Source organism: Physeter macrocephalus, unplaced genomic scaffold (genome assembly GCF_002837175.3).
Source record: "Physeter macrocephalus isolate SW-GA unplaced genomic scaffold, ASM283717v5 random_1729, whole genome shotgun sequence".
Taxonomy (NCBI): Eukaryota; Metazoa; Chordata; class Mammalia; order Artiodactyla; family Physeteridae; genus Physeter; species Physeter macrocephalus.
This window is the reverse complement of record NW_021146353.1, coordinates 1-16955: the sequence shown is the minus strand read 5'-3', so window position 1 is coordinate 16955 and position 16955 is coordinate 1. Positions and strand designations below refer to the sequence as shown.

General features: G+C 43.4%; 1 protein-coding gene across 1 annotated transcript; it reads left to right on the top strand.

Annotated features, from left to right (window-relative positions):
* The first annotated feature begins 1451 nt into the window (after window positions 1-1451).
* SEC22C (SEC22 homolog C, vesicle trafficking protein) lies at window positions 1452-16401 on the top strand. The gene is made up of 6 exons (XM_028486559.1): window positions 1452-1662; window positions 7539-7747; window positions 9580-9743; window positions 11672-11851; window positions 14043-14161; window positions 15396-16401. Exons 2-6 carry the CDS (start codon window positions 7566-7568, stop codon window positions 15483-15485), a joined length of 735 nt encoding a protein of 244 aa, XP_028342360.1. The 5' UTR covers window positions 1452-1662; window positions 7539-7565; the 3' UTR covers window positions 15486-16401.
* The last annotated feature ends 554 nt before the right edge of the window (window positions 16402-16955 follow it).

The window sequence follows — 16955 nt, the reverse complement described above, 5'->3', positions numbered from 1 at the left end:
AATATTACTCAGCCATAAAAAGGAACAAAACTGAGTCAGTTGTTGAGACGTGGATGGATCTACAGACTGTCATAAAGAGTGAAGTAAGTCAGAAAGAGAAAAACAAATAACATATATTAACGCATGTTTGTGGAACCTAGAAAAATGGTACAGATGAACCAGTTTGCAGGGCAGAAGTTGAGACACAGATGTAGAGAACAAACGTATGGACACCAAGGGGGAAATACCGCAGTGGGGTGGGGATGGTAGGGTGCTGAATTGGGCGATTGGGATTGACATGTATACACTGATGTGTATAAAACTGATGACTAACAAGAACCTGCTGTATAAAAAAATAACTAAAATAAAATCTAAATGACAAAAAATAAAAATAAATTCTGAGTTACTTCTCCTCCTTTCCTTTTTTTTTGGTGGGAAAATATACATAACACAAAACTTACCATTTTAACCATTTGTAAATATACAGTTCTGTGACATTTAGTACATTACATTGTTGTGCAGCCATCACCACCATCCATTTCCAGAAATTTTTCATCTTTCCCAACTGAAATTCTGTGCCTATTAAATAACTGCCCATCCACCTCCCCTCCCCACACCCCCATCCAGTGTTGGTTTTCATCCTTCAAGGAGCCCTGCTGCAGTCCGCACAGAGTTCTTTATACATCTCTCTGTCTGAAACACTCTTCTTCCCTTTGCCTAGTTAGCCACCACTCATCTAGTGTCACTTTCTCAGGGAAGCCTCCTTGAACCCCCAAGTCCAGACCAGAAGCTCCTGTAAATTCTTTCAAAACCCGTGCTCCTCTCAGAAGAGCACATAGCTCGGTTTGTATTTAAACACGTGCTGTGTATTGTGGGATGGGTGCTTTCACTCTGCTTTGCTAGCATAGCACAGTTTTTACTGCCAGGAGTTACTCGCTGTGTCCACAGTGCCCGGCATAGTGTCTGGTTCGCAGCAGGTGCTCAAAATTTTTTGAATGAATAAATGGATGAACACTCCTTCCCAATCTCCCTTCAGCCGGTCATCCGCCTGTGAGTACGTCCGCCCCCAGACTAGGGTGTGTTCCTGGGGGTCGGACTTTGGCATCTCATCCAGGCTGGCAGGTGGCTGTGCTCTTTGGTTTGCCTATCTCGGGCTTCCCGCCAAGCAGACACCTGAACCCACGCCCCGGGCGTGTCGCGGCGTCACGCGGAACCTCCCTGCCTCCACACGTCAGTCCGTTCGCTACCCCGGCAGGAACTGAGCTTAAACTGCAAAACTTCTCTCACCTCCCGACGTGGGAATTACAGGCTTGGAACTCAAATCCAGCGGGCGAGAGCCGAGAGATGTGAGGAAAGTTGGGAGGCGAGCCCCAGACACGCCCCAGCTACATTTGGGTCGCAGTCCTTTAAGAACCGCTTCATTCAAGACTCCGCCGGGACCAGGCAGTGTGGGCGCACCAGGATTGGTCGGTTCGGGTGTGGGTGTTGCTCAGCAGCAGCGAATGAGGGCGTGGGGTGGTGTTTCAAGACTCGCGCATGCGCACCGCCGCCTACCTGCGCCTGGGTCGCCGGTGACCGGGGCCAGGTTCGCCGGCTGGGCTAAGGTTGCGGAGAAGGCGGAGGGTGGCGCGGCGGCGGCGCGGCGGGAGAGCGCCGACTCCCGGAGGCCGCCGTCGGGGCGAGGTGAGGGCTGGCGGGCGGAGGCGGGCGCTGCGGTCCGTTAGTCAAGAGCTGGCGGCGTCGGGTGTGGCGCAGGGCGGGCCTGGAGGTGGAGGGCCGTCCCTCCCCCCCGGGCCCGCCCAGCCATCAGGCCCGGCTTAGCTCTCCAGGGCTTCGTCTGGCGTCCCGAAGTCTTCTGCCCTCCCACCCCCACCCCTTTTCTGCCGCCGGCTGCTCGCCTGACTCAAGGATGATCCGAGGTGCACGCCTGCCAGGAACCCTCGGCGGCCGACGCGGGTAGAGCGCTGCCCCCAGTGGGAGGAGACGGGGTGTGTCCAAATGATAGAGGGGATGATTGTTTCCTTAATTATCCACGGAACTCAGGTAGAGTGTTTTAATAGCAATTTTCCCTTCGCGTGCCAATATTATAAGACTTGGTTTACCAAATACTGGGTGCACTAGACCAGCTTTTCTGAATATCAGATGTTCAGAGGTACTGTGTATTTGTGCCCGTTACAGTATTACATCTAGACTTCCAGAGACAGAAGGATTACGCACCCTGGTGCTTAATTAGGTTCGTAGACATCAAAGCCACAAAAGAATATTCCCAGTGGTTAAAAGTAACTGGTGAAATTTGTGACACGGTCAGAAAAGTAATAAAGCCCAGATGGTGGATAGGGTAAATCTTCATTAAATTTTACAAAGAAGGGAATTAATTCTGATAGAGATAATTTTAGTAAAATAAAAATGTAAATAATTGAAAGTGCTTTAATATTGCTAAACAGAATTAAATTGACATAACAGTTTGCTCTGGAAAATACATTTTAGACAATGTTGTTATAGCTCTAAGAGTTTGTGTTTACAACACAGAGGACGTCTTGGGGTCCCAAAGCTTTTTTTTCTTAGAAGGAGCCTCAGAGATCCACTGCATCCAAAGATGACCAATGCTCAGAGAGGAAAACCAACTTATCCAAAGTAATACAATGAGTAAGGAGCAGTTGTAACTAGTGTAATCCTAAGCCTTGGCTGCTTTTATTAACAGGTCTCTGATTAGTTCTAAGTATCAGTGCTCCAGAGGAAGGAATTGTTTTCAGGAAATAGAGTAGCTGTAATCCCAAAGATTGGATTTAGAGAAGCAGAGTGTAGTGGAAAGATCATAGGCTTTCCAGTATTTTGAGTAAGGAAGTTTTGGATGGAATACTGGCTCTACCGCTTGAGCCTTGGAGCTACAGTTTTCCCTTCTGTCCAGTGTAGATTATGCCTACCCCATAGATGGTTATGAGCATTAAATAACATTATCAGTGTAAAAGTTCCTAGCACAGTGCCTGGCATATAATATTAGTTGCTATCAAATTCAGCCCCCTACTCTTCTTAGCTCCTAACAAGTGACAGACTTGACCTCTACCCTCTCCCTACCCCATCCCCAAGCAATGTGGAACCAAGGCACTTTCTTGAACTACAAATGAGGTAACCAGTTCTCAAGTCCTGTGGCTGAAGGTGAATTCGGTAAGGGTGATATAACTCTATTTTGTCTTCTGTATTTTTTAAAAAATTTATTTTATTTTTGGCTGCGTTGGATTTTCATTGCTGCGCGCGCGGGCTTTCTCTAGTTGCGGCGAGAGGGGGCTACTCTTCGTTGCGGTGCGCGGGCTTCTCATTGCGGTGGCTTCTCTTGTTGAGGAGCATGGGCTGTGGCACACAGGCTCGGTAGTTGTGGCTCACGGGCTCTAGAGCGCAGGCTCAGTAGTTGTGGCTCGCGGGCTTAGTTGCTCCGCGACATGTGGGATCTTCCCGGACCAGGGCTCGAACCCGTGTCCCCTGCATTGGCAGGCGGATTCTTAACTACTGCACCACTAGGGAAGCCCCTGTCTTCTGTATTTTGGATTTGAGGAGTGGGTAATGCCTTATGGTGAACCCTTGTGTTTGAATATTTGTGTGCCAAGTGAAACTTGTTTTGCTTGTTGAAATTACTATTTTGCAAGGCCTGGTCATTTAATGCTGTTTGTCTCTCCCCCTTTCTTTCTGTCTCTCTTTTGGAGGGAGGAGAAGTGTATGTGGCAGGGGTTTGAGAGAGGGTTAAGGATACAGGGATGAAAAGAAACCACTTGGAACAAGGGGGCCCTCCAGCTAAGCACAGTCTTTTGCCGGTAGAATATGGATAATCTCTGACATGAGCAGTTTATAAATAGATGCTGAGAAAAGGATTTAGGAAATGGCAGAGGCAGACTAAAATATAATTTTGATAAAACCTAATAGTAACTAGAGTGCTATATTTGATTACTATTTCAGTTTCTATTTTTAAAAATTTCATTTATGTAAACCTCTTTTTTCCTCTCCAAGTAGAGATTTATCGTGGAAAAATTTTTATTAGTTTTAAAACTTAATTTTTTTTTTACAAGTTTTATTAATTTAAAAGTTTTTATTGAGGGCTTCCTAATATGTGCCAGACGTAGTGCCAGTTTACAGGGTCTGCTGGCCTGTAGAAGGAGCTAGTAAGACAGATTTGTATGTCAGGGTGAGCACTCTTAGGCTGCCTTTGTCCTTGTGTAATTGATAATATTTTTTCTGTAACTGTGACATGATTTTCCAGATTCATGCCACTGCTTTCCTGTTTTAAACTGAATACTGGTTATCTGCAAGTGGCTTTTATTTTAATGAATTCAGAGATTATAGTACCTACCAGTTTAGAAATGTCATGTAGGAATGGAGCTGCTCCCTATAAAACATGCCCTTCAACAGTCATGCATAAATCATCAGAATTACAGGTAATTAGCATAAAAGATTATTGTTCTACTAGTAGAGATATTTTAAAATGACATTTAAATGTAAAAAGCAAGTATGAGCATACTTTAAGTGATATAAAAACCTTAAGGTAATACTTTTTTTTCTGATTTTACTTTAAAGTAATTATACTGACAGGAAATTGCAGAGATAGTACAGAGTATGATTGATAGACTGTATGATAATTGCAAGCTTAGTTTTAAAATAAACTATTTTCCAGAGTGACTGTACCATTTTACAGTCCTACCAGTGATGTGTGAGAGATCCAGTCCTCACACATTATGCATGTCAAATGCTGTGCATGCTTGCCAGCATTTGATATTGTCCCTTAAAAAATTTTTACCTGTGCCAATAAGTATGTAGTATTATCTCATTGTGATCTTAAGTTGCATTTCCCTTAAGAGCTAGTGATGCTAAACATCTTTTCATGTTCTTATTTGCCATTTCTGTATCCGCTGGTGAAATGTCTGTTCATGTACTTTGTCCATTTTCTAACTGAATTATTTGTTCTACAACTGTTGAGTTTTGAGAGTTCTTTAAAAATTCTAGATATCTAGAGTCCTTTATTGGGTATGTGGTTTAAAAATATTTTTTTCCCAGTCTCTAGCTTTTCTTTTCATCCTCTTCACATGGACTTTTGCAGTGCAAAAGTTTTTAATTTTGATTAAATCCAATTTAGTGTTTTTCTTTTATGGATTATGCTTTTGGTGTCATACATAAGAACTCTTCCCCTAAGTCCTGAAGATTTTCTCCTATGTTTTCTTCCACTTTTATAGTTTTTCTTTTTACATTTAAATTTATGATATATTTTGATTATCATCAGAATAATGAGAGGTGTGAGATTAGGTCAAGATTCTCTTTTTTTCTTTCCTTCCTTCCTCCCTCCCTCCCTCCCTCTCTTCCTTCCTATAGATGTTCATTGCTCTGGCACCATTTGTTGAAAAGACTGTCCTTCCTCCATTTAATTGCCTTTGCACCATTGTCAAAAATCATTTGGCTGTTCTTGTGTAGGTCTGTTTCTGGGTTCTGTATTCTGTTTCATTGATCTGTGTGTCTGTCGCCTGCCAGTACTGCACAATCTTGATTACTGTAGCTATACAGTAAATCGTGAAATAGGATAGTGAGGTACAGTCCACTTTATTCTTTTTCAGAATTGTTTTAGCTATTTTAGCTTGTTTGCCCTTCCATATAAATTTTAGAATAATCTTATCTATATCTACAAGCTATCTTGCTGATATTTTTACAGGAATTATATTGAACCTGTATATCACTTTGGGGGGAGAATTGATATCTTTACTATGTTGAGTCTTCCAATTAATAACATGATATATTTCCTTATTTATTTAGGACTTCTTTGATTTCTTTCAGCAATGTTTTGTAGTCTTCAGCATATAAGTCCTATACGTGTTTTGTTAGATTAACACCTAAGTATTGCATTAAAGAAAGTATAGCTTTATTGAGATCATTTTTTTGGATGATTGTTAGTGGTATTTTATTTTTAATTTTGGTTTCCATGTGTTTATTGCTGGTACGTAGAAAAAGAATTGATTTTGTATATCGGTCTTATATTCTGCAACCTTGTTGAGCTCATTCATTTTAGGAGTTCTTTTTTAGTAGGCTCTTTGGCATTTTCCATGCAGACAATTATGCCATCTGCAGATAGGAGTAGTTTTATTTCTTCCTTTTCTATCTCCTGAGACTTTTCACATTTTTTACCCTTCAATGGAAAGTGTGGGGAGATGGGACTAATGGGCTGAGTATGGTCTGTTGCCTGGTAGACTAATTTTTCTTTTTGCCATCTCTTATTTTTATACCACTGCAGTTTCTTCATGTATAAAATGGGAATAATTATCCATTCATCCATTACAGATGGAAAAGCTATAAAGTATAGCTTTATTGAGATCATTTTTTGGATTTAAAATGGTATTTTATTTTTAATTTTGTATTGGAGACAGTCCTTGGTGTGGATTTGAATGTGGGGAGATCAGAGGAGCGTAGATATAAGCGAAGAATGCACAGAGGCACAAAGGTGAAGAGAGTAGTGTACATCCTGGGCTCCTGTTTCCTACAGCTCGTGGTAATTGAGATGCCAGATTACATCCCTAGTGTTCTTTGGGAGAAAAGTCCACCAGTGCCCATACCTGTTAATATCCTATCCAGGTAGAGGATCTGATAACAGGATCAATGAAACAGGATGTGTAGATCCATAGAAAGACGCATCAAAGCTTTAATAGCCTCCTCACTAATCCCTGGTTGCAGGGCTGCCACATGCAGAGGTGCAGTTTATGCCCTGTACGAGCACCTGCAGAGTTAATAGATGGGGGCTGACACCCAACTAGGCTCTGCCAGCAGAACTGGTCCAGGGCTGTTTCTACCCCGAGAAGCACCTTGTTCTAATTTGCCACAGGTGCCATGAGGCCTCAGAATCTGTCTCCTCTTGTTGCTTAATGGTAGTCACATATCATGGCTAAAAATTTAGTATCTTATTTGCTAAGTGACTTCCTTTAGCCATCTGTAGGAACTCTCATCATTTTGAAGACTGGCTCTGCGTCAAATGTGCAGAAATTCAGGAGGACATACTATCCTCTCTGTTTTATTTTTGCCTTCTGCTTTCCTTGCTGCCAGCTTTAGGTTAAATGCTCAGAAGCCCTCCACTTCAGGTGAGGATATGGCAAGCAAACTGCTCAGCACCTCCCTCGCTGGATGACCTGAAATGCACAGGTCCCTGGACCCCAACCCTGCTGCATCAGTGTCAGGCTCTTCCTGGCCCTTTAGGACCATCTTGCTACCTTTGTCCTGCTCCCCACTCTCACTGCTGTTGTTCCTGAGCCATTCTGGTCTCTGTTCCCTCATCCCAGTTGGTTTAATTCTGCAAATGGAGAGATTCATTAGAGAGAAGGAAAAGGAGGATTACAAGTGAAGAAGAGACAGGGAGGCTAATGGAGGGAGGACAATTGGGAGTGACATAGCAGTAGAGGGCAGGGAAATAAAAATAAAAGCCACATTTGCATTTGTGGTTGGGGGTGAGGGTGAAACAACCCCGAGTGAACATTTCAAGGGCGGTGGTGTCCCTGGCTCATCACCTGGCCCTCAGTAACAAGGTGACCTTCCTTCCTCAGGTGTCCTCATGACTTCTCTTGTGGACCATGTCCATGATCCTTTTTGCCTGTGTGGTTAGGGTGAGGGATGGACTGCCCCTCTCGGCCTCCACTGACTTTTACCACACCCAAGATTTTCTGGAATGCAGGAGACGGCTCAAGACTTTAGCCTTGCGACTGGCCCAGTATCCAGGTCGAGGTTCTGCAGAAGGACTTGACTTCAGTATCCAGTAAGCAAGCATGTTCACTGTTCAAGAACATCTTAACCGCGTGCAGAGGTGACATTATGCTGATCACACTGTGTGTTAAAAGCAGGTCTCACATCAGACAGCAGTCCGAGGTTGTGTGTTTTTACAATAGAATCAAAGGGACTCAAGCACTGTTGCCCCAACTCCCACCTTTCTTTCTTTCTTGTTTTTTTTTGTAATTAGTTTTTATTGGAGTATAGTTGCTTTACAATGTTCTGTTAGTTTCTGCCGTACGGCAAAGTGAATCAGCTGGCAGAGCGGCCATGAGCATCGGCAGGCCCTGGTCACCCAGTCTTCATGCCTTTAGTTTGGTAGTTTTTTCTACATTAGGTGCAGGGGTGGAAAAAAGGTGAGTCGAAAGGAGATGCTAGATTAAAATGTCAGGAAAGGAAAAGGGCGAGAGTCAGGAAGCCAAGGAAATAAGAAAAAAGACTTGACTTAGAGTTCTTGCCTTCAGTTTTTGCATTTTAAATTTTTTCACTTTTTAAACAAATTTTAAAGTGAAAAATGTTTCTATGACAGGAGCAGGGCAGTAAAAATGAGCATAAGTAGGTCCCTCTTCTCAAGGAACTCCAGGTCTAATAAGGGGACAAGAGAAATATATAACTGAATATTACACAGTGGGGCAAATGCTCCAGTGGAAGTAAGAATCAGGTGGTTACAATAATCATGGTAATAAGAGCTAATATGATTGTTTTCCATGGGCCAGCACTACTCTAAGTGCTGTATGGGCTTATGAGGTAGATAATTGTATTATACCTGTTTTACAGAGGAGGAAACTAAGGTTAAACAGCTTACCTAAGGTTAGACTGTTAGTAAATGGTAGAGCCAGGATTTGAATGGAGGCAACCAGGCACCAAGGTCTGCTCCTCATGTGTTATGTCATTTCTTATTCTAGGGGTTAGAGTAAAAAGCCATTCTACGGAGGGATGGGGCAAGGCAGGTTTCGAAATCTCAAAATGGCTTGTTATAGATTTTACATCATTGTTTTCCAGAATTTAGGCCTTCACTTACCAAGTTCTTTTTGTTCCCCTTGAATAGTAAATTTTTGATTGACCTGATAAGGTGGCATCCTTTCAGGGGAATTCAGTCTCAGAATTAGGAAAACAAAAGGAAAAGTCCAGGCCTAATTCCAGGCTTGGTGGTATTGTCAGGCAAGAAGGGTCGTGGCCTGAAGAGGGATCCAGATGGTAGGCATATGAAGCTGTCACCCTGCGGAATGGGCTCTGGGTGCTCAGGAGCAAAAACTGAGCTGCGTCTGCCCACATCTACAGCTCCTTTCTCTGGGTGCCTGAAACCACCTTCTTCGGTGGTCCCTTCCTCATTATGTTGTGATTATCTAACAGTCTGTGCGAACTTTGTGCTGTACCTCAAATAGGAAACCTTTTCTTTGTTCAGACAAACAAACAAACAAAAAAAGCTGTCACTTCAAATGAAGTTCTGGGTACTTCAGTCATTTTTTGAAAAGTAGAATGTAAAATGTTCTACTCATTTGTATTTTGACTTAAATATTCACCATTATTTTCACAGAGGAAACTAAGGCTTTTGTTCCTTACAGGTGAGCGGTCCCATAGCTTAGTTAATAATAAGTTAGAGTGATCACACATTGTCAGTGGTAAATGCCACTATACATTTTAGAGGAAGTATAAGAAAGGCACAGTCCCCGGCAGGTCTAGCTGAAGAGATGCAACAGACAGCTCCAGGACTATTCAAGACCCAGCAGATCCAGAGTTGAGGCAACGTGGCGTCTGGGTTCAGGATGCGAATGCATGGGTCTGTTCCCTGGTAATGCAGATGACACTCTTTTGTTCCAGTTTCTCTTCTTCGAGGGACGTAGCCTGCATGGCTATCTGCTCCTGCCAGTGTCCAGCAGCCATGGCCTTCTGCTTCCTGGAGACCCTGTGGTGGGAATTCACAGCTTCCTATGACACCACCTGCATTGGCCTAGCCTCCAGGCCATACGCCTTTCTCGAATTTGGTTCGTAACCCTCGTTCGTATTGATTGTTATCTCTTGCGGCATTGTATGTGTAGAATTTCCAGTTTGGATTTGGCTTTGACCGTCAGGGAAAACCACTGGAGGTGCTGTAACGTGTCACTGGAGAACAGCCTTATACCATGAGATTTCACAGCAGTGGAAGGGGCCTGCAAGCTTGGAGGTTCAACACTCTGGCTTTTCATCTCTCCAGAGCCTGGGGCAGGGTGGAAGAATGGCGAAACCTGTATCTTATTCTGGAGCAGGTGTCAGCAAACTGTGGGCCAAGGGTCTGTTTTTTGTAAATAAAGTGGAAAATAGCCTTGCTTATTCTATTACTAACGGGTTGTCTGTGGCTGCTTTTGCCCTTCCCTGGCAGAGGTGAGCTGTTGTGATGGACCATCTAGGGCCCATAAGCCTAAAACATTGACTCTCTGGCACTCTGAGAACACTGCCAACCCCTGTTCTAGAGCAGCGCTGCTCAAGGGTGGTACGTGGACCCGATCTTCCAGCATGAGGGACATACAGAGAGTGAGAATAAGAGTTTAGAAATTCTTAGAGTAATTTGGCACTCCTGCGATATTTTCAGTTGTATTTTATCAATGTATCTGTCTGCAACCATTTGGAAATAAGAAAAAACTGGTCCTTCATGCTGAGGTTTGAGGAGCACAGCTCTGCAAGAGGATACTCCTTTTCTAGGCCCTGCCAGAGAGGCCGTGTGGAAGCTCAGGGCTTTGCAACACAGCAGGGTAATTATAGTGTATGCTATCAGTGTCTGTCCGCTGTGATTCAAGTCATTTTGAGATCCTGGAGTGGAGGAGGAGAGGTGGGAGTTGGGGGACATTCTCTGGTCTCAGTGTAAATCGCCATGGTCCCTGTGATGCTCTTGAACAAGGGGCTGGCAGCATTTGGTACTCAGGGTCAGGTGCAGGGCTGGCACCTGGAAGTGTTGCCACTTATGCTTCTGGCAGCTACTGCTCACATCCCCTCATGTGGTCTCTGGCTGGCCCACCAGTGATGGGGCCAGCACCCCCTTTTGGTGTCACCCAAAGGTGCTGGGGAGCTCCCTGATACTCGGGCCCCAGCCTGGTAGTCCTGTGACATAGACCATGAGTTCTGCCTGAGTCTCCCTGTGAGGATTGGTCCAACTGCTGCTCTCAGCCCCACTTCTTCTTCTGAAGGGCATGCTGTTCCCAGTCGGCCCACAGCTGCAGCATCCCTTGGCTGTTATTTGATTGGCAGCTGGTAGACCTGTGTTCTTCTCTCCCCTCATCTCTGCGTGCGCCTTCCTTCCAAAGCTGTGGGCTTGGTCTCACAGGAGACCCTTCCCAGCATCACGTTTATTCATTATTGAGTGCGAGTAGAATATAAGTAAAAGTATGTGGATATTAGAATTATACACGATTTTGCTTTGCCAATATGCATGAAACTTCACTTCAAATACTTATTAAAACTTGGTAATGGTTAGTACTAATGTAAATAAAAGAATTAAAACCAGTACCTTTCAGATATATAATCCTAGTTTGCACAACGTACTCCCAATGATTTGTAATTTTTTTTCACACGCCTTTTCTTGGGATAATCAGGTCAAAAATGACTGTCCCCATTTTTCTATCTTAGAAATATTCTGTGAATGGCCCAGGATTGTACTATGAGTCGTGGCTGAGCTAAGACTCAAGCCTCTGTCCCCTGACTCCCTTGCCACTGAGGTTCTGATGGACAGACTGTCACGTTTTAATTATTCTGCTTTGAAGAGATTGATGAGACCAGTCCTGATATGTACTAATCATTTGACCTTCATGTGTAGTTGACACTCTTCAGAGACTGGCTGACTTATTAGCTTGCTTAGAAACGTAAACTTCATTGTGTACGTATTGTCTTATAACGTCCATTGTAATGAAGACACTCAGCTTGGGTTGCTCTCTTTTCACAGACAGTGTCATTCAGAAAGTGAAGTGGCATTTTAACCATGTAAGTTCCACCCAGATGGAGAGCAGCTTAGAAAAAATTCAGGAGGAACTCAAGTTTCAGCCTCCAGTGGTTCTCACTCTGGAGGACACAGATGTGGCTAACGGGGTGATGAATGGTCACCCACAGATGCACTTGGAGCCTGGTAAGTGGCCTGCTGCTCTCTGACGTTGATAAAGATGAGGTGAGATTGTGTATTTCAAATGCACAGTGACTGTTTTAGTAGGAAGGTGTTTGGGTGGGGGGCAGTGTATAAAATACCTGGGGAAAAACATGGGCTGATCTTGTTCCAGGTGGCTGTTATAAAAAACTCAACTGTTGTGACCAGTGAGTCTATCTGAAGAGAGGCAACTCTTCTGACGAAATTCAGGAGAAGAGTGACTTGGCAGGTTGTTTTCTTAACCAGGGTGAAATCTGCACATTTAAATGGTGTAAAGGAGATTTTCACTCTCTTTTGCTGGAGGTCACTTATTGAACTGTACAGATTTGTACATTCTCTCTCTCCCTCTCTCCTTTTTTCCTTTGACATTGAGTCCTTATCTCACCATTTAGTGAAACATTGGGAATCTCCACTGAGAAGCCCCCGCTCCTTGATGGAGGGAGTGGAGGGCTATGGGGATGAGAGTGGGCAGGGGCCAGAGCCAGGGCTTCTAGACCTCTCACTCTCTGCTTCTCTGTGGGACCCGGGAACATCCCTCTATCCCTTTGGATTTCCGAGTCCTTATCTGAGGAATGAGGCATTAATGAACGTGCTCAAAGTGCCCTGGCGTCCGTGACTTAGTCTGGCATTAACACCATTAGCCACGCAATGCCTAGCACATAGTAAAGCATGCTTTTTTGCATTCCTTGTTTACAGTTACACACAATTAAACCAATCTTTAATTAAAGTGGATATTTACATTCTAAGAATTCTGTAATGGTGTAAAAGCTGAATCCTTCCCTGGAAGACAGAACCATCTACATTATAACAGTCTAATTACTTTGTTTTAACAGTTTTATACTAAACTCATTGCTTGAATTTTGAAAGTGGTGTATTAAAAATGTTCACATTTTTGGCTTAACTTTGTGTTTCGATTTGATCTGTTTCAACCAATAAATTCCTGGATTGGCTCTTATGCCATTCAATAAGTTGCTGTAATTTATATTGGGATTGAACTTAACTTTTGTGGAAGGAAGACTGGGTAGTCAGACCCCAAGCTTCTCCTTTGCCGTATCTGTAGACGGGGTAACTTTGTGATGTACGTTTTGTTTTATAAACACTTAGACAAGAGGAGAAAATCCAGAAAGTGTCAACTTGCCTATCTTTCTAGGATGTTTTACTCTGGTTTGACTCCCCCTGTTGTTCCAAGGCTAGAACCTTTACAGGTAGCATGCTCTGTTCTAACAGAAACTTTGAATTGCTCAGTGGAAACTCTAACACACTAACAATAGGTGTCAGTTGGGTTGTGGCTAGATATTTGTGTGTGTGTATGCATATGTGGGAAATGTAAGGACAAGAAAGGATGGTTTAAAAGGAGCATAGCAAGAGAATGGGTGGGACACTGTTTAATTGTGTGAACCAGAATCCGTTTCAGCAATTATCTTTAAAGAGAGAATGATCATTTGTCCTAATTAGAGTTCCAGAAACAGCTTGTAGCTGAAATAATCAATGTTTCCCTCCTCTTCCCAATAATTTTGGAATTTAAAAAATTGCATTTGCTGTGAATTGCTCCAGAAGCACACATGACACTGAATGTTGTCCTTGTCAGAAAAAGAATGGAACATTTTACAAGCTGAGGGTTGAGCTGTGTAATAGAAATGCTTCAGGATTTGACAACCAATTTATAGCTAAAGCCATAAACTGCTTTAAATCAGGATTTCTCAACCTTAGCCCTATTGACATTTTGTGCTGGAAATTCTTTGTTGTGAGGGCTGTCTTGTGCAGTGTAGGATGTCTAGAAACATTCATGGCCTCCACCCACGATAGATGCCAGTAGCAACCTGTCCCCAGTGGGGACAGCCCAAAATGTCTCTAGACACTGATTGAGGGGCCATATCGTCTCTGGTTGAGAATCACTGTTTTAAATAGAAAGGAAATGAAGCACTTGAAAAATCTGTGCTTGATCAGAGAAATGGCCTCTTTCTGGAAGAAATTCACCTTGGATTCCCGGATCCATTCTGTCCTTCATTTCTTGCCTTTTCCCTCTCTAACTACAGCTGCTTTTAAAATTAATATGTTTGCAGTTGTGTGTTTAACATAATAAACCTTTTCATTAGCAGCGGTCTAGTTAATGTCTTTATTTTTCCTTCATATGGAAATTATTTTCACTAGACACTTCTTGTTTTTCATTGTGAAGCTCCTAATTTCCGAATGGAACCTGTGACAGCCCTGGGCATCCTCTCGCTTATTCTCAACATCATGTGCGCTGCTCTGAACCTCATTCGTGGAATTCACCTCGCAGAACATTCTTTACAGGTAACCTTTTCTATACATTTTAAATCAAAAGACACGTGATGGAAGAAACGGATGGGGATACATATTATTTATAAGGTTATTATGTACTACATTTAAAAAATTGAAGTAAAATTTTTACTTCTCGTTTTATTCTTTGTCGTAAGTTGAACAAATATGAAACTTGCTCTTTTGTATCTGTTTTCCTAAGACGCCAAAGGGCCCTGCTGGGATATTGGTGAGAAATGGAAAACTTGCTTCAAGGACATCAGGCCACCCCATGGCCCTGGGGACTCCAGGAATCACTGCGGGGGCTGGATTGTTCATCCAGGGCAAAAGTCTGATGCTCATACTTTAACGTTCAGGCCCTTTTTTCCCCTGGGGAGGGTGGCCTCATAGTCTGATTTATATCATTCAGTTACCAGCTTCCTGGTGTGTTTGTCAAAAGAACTGTGTCACTGTGAAGTTGATTCGCCAGCCTGCTCATCTCAAAGCACGTTTCTACTTCAGTGCTTTTTAAATATTATTTTTAAATTTTGAAGTATTTCCAACACTTAAAAAAAACGTATGGAACCACTATGAACATGAACAGATAGATGTTACTATTAAAAACAGAGCCGTAACGCTCACACCGAGGCACGTGGTGGCTAAAGTCTGAAGCGCAGCTTAGACTGAATCTCAGATGGCTTATGGGGACAGAAGTGTTTGGGGAACAGCAGCAGGTCTGGGCCGTGAGTGGTGGCTGGCTGTTTCCACAGCCCGTCTTTGGCCAATGTGTGGTGTGGTTCCTACTCTTATTGTTTATGATGACTCATAAGCAGATGCTTACCGAGTGTCTGTAGGCACTAGAACAGGTGTTCGTTGGTCAAGACATAGTCCCTGAGTTGGGGCACATAGCAGAGGGCGACAACATCACTAAGGAGGTGGCAGTACCGGGGGGTGGGAGGAGTTGGGGAAAGCTTAGCACTTACATATGAGTTGGATTTTGAGAGGTGGCAGGGCTGGGGGTGGGGGCATTCCAGGTTGAGAGCTCAGCACACATGCATGGGGACTGGAGGGTGCTTGGTGTGTCCAGGCCATTCAGAAGGATTTCATGTCACCCCCTGGTGCGACGCGTGAACGGGGGCTTATTTCTCACCCAGCCAGGGATTTTGTACTGTCAACCATACCAGACCCAATGCGGAGTAAAGCACTTCACGTCATAGTGTTTCGTGTCCTCTAAATATTCCTTTCCTTGTGTTCCTCATATTTGTCTTAGGTTGCACGTGAAGAAATTGGAAATATTCTGGCTTTTCTTATTCCTTTTGTAGCCTGCATTTTCCAGGTGGGTGAAACGTTGATGTTTTAGTGAGTGGGTTAAACCCATGGCCTTATTTTGTTCTGTTGGAACCATCAACAAGTTCCTAGATCCTGCTTTTGTTCCACCAAGGCCTTGGTTCAAATCATGGATATAGTACGAGCCCTTAGTGGAAGGACCCTCCACTCATCCTGCCCAATCCTCTCATTTTACAGAGAAAAGACCTTTGGGCTCAGAAAGGGAAAGCCACTTGTCCTAGGCCTCAGGGCCTTTGACAGTGCAGGACAGAAACCAGGAATTTGAACTGGGCTCCCAAGAAGTGAGGGATGAGACTGCAGTGGGGATTGGGTTGGGCCTGACCAGTATGAGGCAGGGTCCTGCCTCGTGCTTGTTGTCGGGGCGTCCAAGTAAAGAAATGTCCTTCTGCAGAAGTGACACCTATGTATATGTGTTTCTTTTCAAACACAGGACTAGGTTAAAAAATTTGTTGTTTTTAATAGTAATACCATCTGAGTCAAATCTGTCCTTAGGAAATGAAACAAAAATTATAACACTAACTAGAGCCCTTTGATAATTAGTTATTTTCAAATAAGCTATGTACTTAAGGAGTGGGGTAAAAAGGAGCTTTTGAATCCCCTATAGGCAGAGTTAATTCTAGTAAAAACCTGACTCTCTTTCCTCATCCGCCACATGGACTAGGATTTTAGTACCTCTTCTGCATGTTTAAGCTTCTTCTTATTCTTTTTTTTTTTTTAAATTAAAAGTTCTGTTCTCAGGGCACTTCTTCTCTCTCCTGCATACATCCTAGATGGCCTGTTTTTAAGAATTACCTGATTTTGCAAAAAGAAATTTTCATCCCAAGATTGAAAATGCACTCATTTTTTTAGAAAACAAGTCTCTAAGACCTTGGGTGTTGCCAGGAGACGTTTCCTGGAGCCTGCATTTCAGGGCTGCAGGTCTCTTACAGTTCCACTTTCATCCCCTCAACTGCAGTCTTACTTGGATAGCTCTTTCGATGAGGAACTCTCTCCCTCCCCCCCTGAGCTTTTGTCAGATTGTTCTGTGTTTTGAGAATGTGTCTTTTTTAAAAAAAAACAAAAAAACCCCAACATTGAACCAAAAAATGATTTCCACCTTTTGCAGAACAAGAATGTTCTCTTTCTGTGCGATAGCCCTACAGGAAATATCAGTCACTCTCCCTGCTATAAGACCTTTCCCTGAGTCAGATATGCTTTTTTTTTTTTTTCTTTCTTTTTTTTTTTTTAGGCTGTGCCACTCGGCATGTGGGATCTTAGTTCCCCGACCAGGGATCAAACCCGTGCACCCTGCAGTGGAAGCATGGAGTCTTAACCACTGGACCGCCAGGGAAGTCCTCAGAGATGCTTTTGAAGACATAACAAGGAGGCTGTCTAGGGAACAGTGGTCCCCTATGCAGCTGTAACTCAGGAAAAGCTAAATTAGTAAAAGCACAGCTTCTCTCAGCAGCTTTCTCACCTGTTATGACCCCCCTGAAGGAAAATT